The sequence below is a fragment of the Hydra vulgaris genome, chromosome 03, assembly GCF_038396675.1.
Source record: "Hydra vulgaris chromosome 03, alternate assembly HydraT2T_AEP".
NCBI lineage: Eukaryota > Metazoa > Cnidaria > Hydrozoa > Anthoathecata > Hydridae > Hydra > Hydra vulgaris.
In genome coordinates this window covers 8475575-8482500 of record NC_088922.1, presented here as the reverse complement: position 1 = coordinate 8482500, position 6926 = coordinate 8475575, and the positions used below count along the sequence as shown (strand labels likewise).

At 34.2% G+C, this 6926-nt stretch overlaps 1 protein-coding gene across 1 annotated transcript in view; it reads left to right on the top strand.

Moving 5' to 3' along the window:
- The window catches only part of LOC136077930 (uracil-DNA glycosylase-like), a 28688-nt gene extending 24255 nt beyond the window's left edge, over window positions 1–4433 (top strand). Inside the window, exon 8 of the mRNA XM_065792253.1 lies at window positions 4185–4433. Coding sequence (XP_065648325.1) covers window positions 4185–4334 — 150 coding nt within the window. The 3' untranslated portion in view covers window positions 4335–4433. The remainder of the gene's footprint in view (window positions 1–4184) is intronic.
- The last annotated feature ends 2493 nt before the right edge of the window (window positions 4434–6926 follow it).

Genomic DNA, 6926 nt, shown 5'->3' with positions numbered 1-6926 from the left:
GAATAATATTATTATAAGAATTAATATGAAAAATATTATCCAGTAATTGTTTGAAGCCTTGAACAAATGAGGTACATTTAAAAAAAAAAAAATTGTTAAAATAATTTGAATTGAAGCAATCTATGAATTGTTATAATTGTATCTACTTCGCGTAAATATTTAACTTTCTTCCTACAATTAGGTAGATGAGAGTAAGCAGGACCGACGATATCGGGTGGGGAAGAGGGCGCTTGCCTCCCCCTCCCCCGCCTGCCTCAACTTTTTTTCCAAAGAATTTTTTATTTTTTTTAATTTTTGAAAATTCTAGATATAGAGGACTTTTTTTAGAAATTGTCGATTGTGCCCCTCCACTTTGGTAAAGATAATATTCTTACTTAACATTTTAAAGATGCTTTTTAAAAAATTCATTGCAATGAACATCATTGCGTTAGGAAGTCATTGCAAAACAAATTTCTTTATGTATGTTAAATTTTCATATGCATTATTATCATTATTAGTATTTTTTTTTTTTTTTTTTAAACATCTTCGCTTCCAACAAGGCTGCAAGCAGCCACTAATTAAAGTTGGAAGTTACTGTAAGAGATAAGATGAAGGTTGTAGAGCGAGATAACGATTGACGGACGATTTAAAAGATTGCAAATTAAATGAATCAGGAAAGCAAGATGAAGGAAGCGAATTCCAAAGAACTGATGTTCGAGGAAAAAAACTAGACGAATAAGCCTTTTTGGAGCACTTAGGAACAGTCACAGAAAAAGGATGACACTTAATTGAATGACGAGTAACACGAGAATGAATTTTAGTAGATGGCACAAGAGACGCTAGCTCTTTAGAGCAGTGCCCATTATAGTATTTGTAGAAAAGAGAAAGAGAAGCAACATTACGACGATGTGATAATGGTTGGAGGTTGGCTGCAAGAGCAGGTCCAACTATGTTTACAATGCGTTTTTGCACCTTGTCTAAAAGAGAAAGGGCATCATTAGAAGATCCGCCCCATATATGGCAACAGTATTCCATACAAGGCCGGATTTGAGATTTATAGAGATAGAGAATTGAATCCAGAGTAAGAAAGTGGCGAGCTCGATAAAGAGATGCAACCTTAGCAGATGCTAATTTTGCAACCGATTTGATATATGGTTTCCAAGAAAGATTGGAAGAAAGAGTTAATCCTAGAAGATGAAGAGTAGGTGACTCATCGAGTACATGACCGTTCATAAATATAGGAAGATCTAAATTATTGCGATAACGATTGGCTGAAAAAAATTGAGTTTTATCTGAATTAAAGTTCACCAGCCACTGTGAGCCCCATGCTGTAGCAGAAGTGAGATCCTTTTCAAGCTCAAATGCCCCCTCCAGGCAATCAGAGAGTGTTGGTTTCTTATCACGACAAGAATAAATGGTAGTATCATCAGCAAACAATGCCACCTTAGATGTGAGAATATCTGGAAGATCGTTAATGTAAATTAAAAAGAGTATAGGGCCAAGGATAGAACCTTGAGGAACCCCTGAAGTTACAGAATAAGAAGAAGAGTGTTGTCCATCGAGGACAACTTTTATGCTACGATTGGAAAGGAAGGATTCAATGATCTTAAAGATGTTGCCGGATACACCATAAGAAGAAAGCTTATGGAGAAGACCAGCATGCCAAACTTTATCAAACGCTTTTGAAATGTCAAGAGCGATGGCCTTAACCTCTCCACCTTCATCTAATGCAAGATAAAACCTGTCAGTTATTACTGTTAGCAAATCAGCTGTAGAACGAGAAGATCGAAATCCATATTGATGGTCAGAAAGTAAGTTATTAGATTCAAGATGAGAAATTAAGTGTTTGTTAATTAAAGATTCAAAAACCTTGCTTATGATAGGAAGAAGACTTATGGGACGGTAGTTAGACAAATCAGATCGCTCCCCAGAATTTTTGAAGATAGGGATAACAGATGCCGCTTTCCAGCAGGCTGGAAAACAAGACTCTGATAGGCACTTGTTGAATAGTTTTGAGAGTATAGACGACAGCTCCGGAGATCACTTCTGCAAGACAATAACAGGTATGTTGTCTGGGCCACAAGCTGTAGAAGAGTCTAGGCAGGAGATCACTTTAGATACAGATGCTGGAGTGATATGAACGTCAAGCAATGGATCAACCTGTTTGTTGGCAATATCAGGTAGAACGCAATTAGTGGAATCAAGAGATGATATTGATGAAAAGTTTTTAGCAAACAGTTCGGCTTTGTCTTTAGGTGAGGTGACAAAGTCTGAACCATACAAGAGAGGTGGAATTATAGATTTGCCCTTATTATTGATATTATTAAAGATTCTCCAGAAGTCACGAGAGCCTAATTTTTGAGATGAGATACGAGATTTCATGACCTGAGAATAGCGGGTTTTGGTGTTAGATAAAACCTTTTTACAGTTGTTTCTAGCAGTAATAAACAGACGTCTGTTTTCTGGAGAATTGTTTTGCTGATAAATATGGAAGTGACGGTTTCGATTGGCAATCGCAGCAGCACAGTGTGAGGAAAACCATGGAGGAGAGTGAGGCTTGACCTGGAATCGTCGAGAGGGAATAAAAGATTCCATGCCAGCCTGAATACACGAAGTTATGTAAGAAGCACATTTGTCGACAGGAAGTTGAAAGATTTCTACCCAAGGGCCATCACGAAGAAAATCACGGAAAGAATCCCAGTCAGCTTTACTGTAGTTGTAAGAGGTTCGATAATAGGGGTATTCAGGTGATGAAGAAGAATGAGATATTAGTTTTAAAGAGATCAATCTGTGATCAGAAGCACCCAAGGGTGAATGTGGAGAAACTGAGCACCGACTAGGATCAGAAACAAGACATAAGTCAAGTAAAGAAGGTAAATGATTAGGGTTGTCAGGAAAGCGAGTTGGAAAGTTGACTATTTGAGTTAGGGATTGAGAAAGGCAAAAGTTGTGGGCTTTAATGCCTGCAGAGTCACTGACACTAGAGCCAAGCCATTCAGAGTGGTGAGCATTAAAGTCACCGACAACAACTATATTAGCTGATGGATAAAGAGAGAGGGCTTGGTCAATATGATCAGAAATAACATCAAAAAGAGTGCAGTCTTGAGATGAAGGAGAGCGATATAGAACAAAGAGAAAGGCAATAGAGTGAAGTGGTGCTAAACGAAAGCACATGAAAGAATAGTCTGTGGATTCAAACCTAGTTTCACGACAAACAGGTGAATTCTTACGAATGTAAATGCCCAGGCCAAGCATGTGACTATTGGAGTCTTTACGAATCAGAGGAAGATAACCATCAACACTAAGATCACAAGATGAGACAGCCGAACTCAAATTAGTCTCACAAAGAGCAAGTAGGTCTGGTGAACTTTGCAAGAGATTAGTATTCTTATTATTATCTTAATATATTCTTTTAACTAGATTTAACTTGTTGTAAAATATTGTTTTTATTTCAAGCCAGTGGTATTTATGTAAAGCATTAGTTGTACGAAAAATATCATATGCTTATTACAAAAAACTTTTATAGGGTGTATTAATAATGCATGCTTGAAGTTTTCAACCGAACAAATTAAAAGACGGAACCGATGCAATAAGAGTTTGGGGTCGTCCATAAATTACGCTCTAGTGATGAGGGGGTTAGTGATTTTGTGACGACTCATTCGGGACTTGTTCCTAATTTTTTTCGATGTTGTGAAAAGGGGAAGGGGGTCTAAAACCGTTGAAAATTGCGTGAATTTGTAGGCGACTCCTATAAGTTATTTCTATAAAGAAAGACTCCTATATTCGTCTACTTTTAATACAAATATCTGTTTAAACAGAAAAGATAATTATTTAAATAATTATTTGTTTCTGCTTTTTTTTAGTCACCCTGCGAATTTTTTTTAAAAAAAACCGATTGTTTGTGACTAGCAGTTAATTTACATTTATTAAATCATTAGATTCAATACTTTTTTTTTTTGCCTTTATAAAAATTCACAATTCCAAGAAATTCTCAACAATTTCCGAACCAAAGTACATGTATATTGTCCACTGAAAATTCATTAAGTAAAATAGTGAAATAAAATTTTTTGTTTTTAAATTAAAACTTGTGATTTTAGTGCAAAAAAATATTTTAATTAAAAAAGTATTATTAAACATAACATATTTAGAGGGTGAAACATCCTCTAAACCTTAATGCGTGTTCATGCAATGTATCTTTGTTTTAGTCATCGCATTTAGTGCTGTCTGATATGCATCCTTCTCCTCTATCAGCTCATCGTGGATTTATCGAGTGTAAACATTTTTCCAAAGCGAACCAGTATCTTAGAGAAAATAATAAGCAAGAAATAGATTGGTGCTATTTGCCATCGGAGTAGTTGAATTTCTAATAATCGTGAACTGAACTAAAAGAGAAAGTTGCTTTGTATATATTTTTGTTGGTTTTATAAAGAAAACATAAACTTTTTAATTAAAAATTGTTTTATCTATAAAATGGTTTTAAATAATAACTCGTTAATAGTAGCCATAACGTACATAATATAGGGGAAAGGCGCCTATGATGGCATAGCGCCAATGATGGCAATCCGGTCATATTTTCATAAATATTGGTTATGGCAAAAAAGTGATTAGACCAACATGTCTGTACTGACTTTACATTAATTTTAGTAAATATACGTCCCTTATGCACAAATTTTGCTTTTATAATCAACGAAAATCGATTTTGGGATGTGCTGTTGTTATTTTAATCCCTTTAAATATTTAAGAATGTAATTTTATTATCAACTGTGCAGAAATGAAACTTTCATGCATTTTATTTCCAAGTTTTGTGCATTTAGTAGATTACTTATTTTAATTTTATCTTTTGAACAAGGCAGACAGCTTGCTTAAATGAAAATGATGACTTCTTTCTATACTGACGAGTTAGGTGTATTGACGAGTTGAGAAAACCTTTTTTCTTTCATAAAAACAATATATTTGTTAGTGTAGTAAAAAAGAATTTTTGCTTCACTAAAAAATTTTTGGTTCAAAAAACACATAAAACGCAATATCTCTTATGCTCATGCGCAAAATTCTACACTGCTGCTGTGTAGCACGAAAGGGTTAATTAGGATGATTACGCGTAATTTCTGGCATTTCTGAGGGAAGACTCTAAGGTCAAATGAAATTGTCAAGTTACCCTTGATGCTAACTAGCCCCATCCTCCCCTATGTCATCATAGGAGCAGTAATTGCCTATGATGGCATACTTGTGCTTTTTTTTTTTGAATTAAAATAACTAATATAAAAATAAAACTGGTAAAAACTCTTGTGGTAATTATTGTTCTTCATGTAACAAAGAATGTATCCATATCAAAACTTTTGTTCATAGTCTACAGGATACTGAATAATGAAGCTTTAAAGTTAAGTATGCCATCATAGGCGCCTTTCCCCTATACCTGAAAACAGCAAACATCTGTATATATCGCGACCAAAATTGATTATAACTAACATTTGCTTAACGGATAAAACACGGCTTGAAAGTTGAGATGTCTCGCTTAAATCCAAAGTTTCTGATATTTAGCAGAAAATCTCGTAAAGATGTTTGTGCATTAATGTGGCAGCTGACGATAAGTTGCCAGAAATGTAAATAAACGTTAAGGCCGTTTTCCACAAGATGAATTTTTCGCGCTAAGCAAATTTTTTCGTCTATAATAGATGCATGGCAAAAGGTCTTTTTTTTAACACTCAGTTTAACTCTAAGAAAAGCAGTTTTTATTTTGAGCTTAATTAGTAGCTAGCTTTTAGTAACTTACTATTCGATGTTATAAGTCAGTTGTTTTTAATTTCTATAGACTAAAACAAGTTCAATTAAATAAAATAATGAACTCAACATGCTTTGGTGATCAGTGGTTACAAATACCAGAATATAAGGCTTGGTTAATGTGTGGGGATACAAATACCTCAGCAAAATGTAAGGTTTGTCCACATCCATAAAATATAATTGAACTGTCTAATATGGTCCAGAGGGCGTTTAAAAGTTATTCAACAGGAAAGAAGCATTGTGAATGTTTGTCTCTTCACTTAAAAACGACACGTATACCATTTATCAATGTGTCAAAAAATATACATTTTGTAATAACCACCTTGTCAGAAAACACAGTTTAAGATTCCACTTTTCAGTTGTATGTTATGTCATATTCGGTTATTGATGCAGAGATCAGATGGAAACTTAAAAATGTTTTGTCAACATTTTCTTTTCGTTCCGGTGATGAACTTTCAATTTTGTTTAAATCAATGTTTCCTGACAGTGCTATAGCTGAAAAGTCCTCTCTTCAAAAAGACAAGTGCTTATACTATATAAATTTTGGAATAGCTCCTCATTCCCAATCAGTTCTCATTAGAGTTATGGATTAGACTTTTTTTCTTCAACTGAGTCAAGACTTTCATCGAAAGAAGTTGTGCAAATGGAGCAGATGGATTTTGTTGTTAATTATTGGGGTAGTGTTTTAAACTCTGTTTGTACTCGTTATCTAGATTTAACCTTGACTCAACATAGTCAAAGTAGAGATCTTCTGCATAATTTTTTATTGGGTTTAAAATTTTTGAATAAAACTAAACTTGTTTAAGTATCAAAGCATGGCTAAAATGCAAGTTGGGCCTTCTACTCTGAGTTACAAAATTATCGTGCTTAAAATTACATTATTAACCTAATTCTAACTGGATCTTGTGGTCTTCATTCCATTCATCTATCATTCAAAACTGGGAAAAACAAAACAGACTGGGGTATTAAAAAAATTTTAATCGCTCTTTATAAACTTCTCCATTTTTCTCCTGCCAGACGAGAAGACTTTACTGTTCTGGCTGAAAGTAATCAATTTCTCTAACTATAGCAATAACTGTTTTTATTCTCATATAGCTAATATTATGCAATCCTTTTTAACCATATATCAGTATACTAAACTTATTATGCCATTTATGTGACGATCTTTA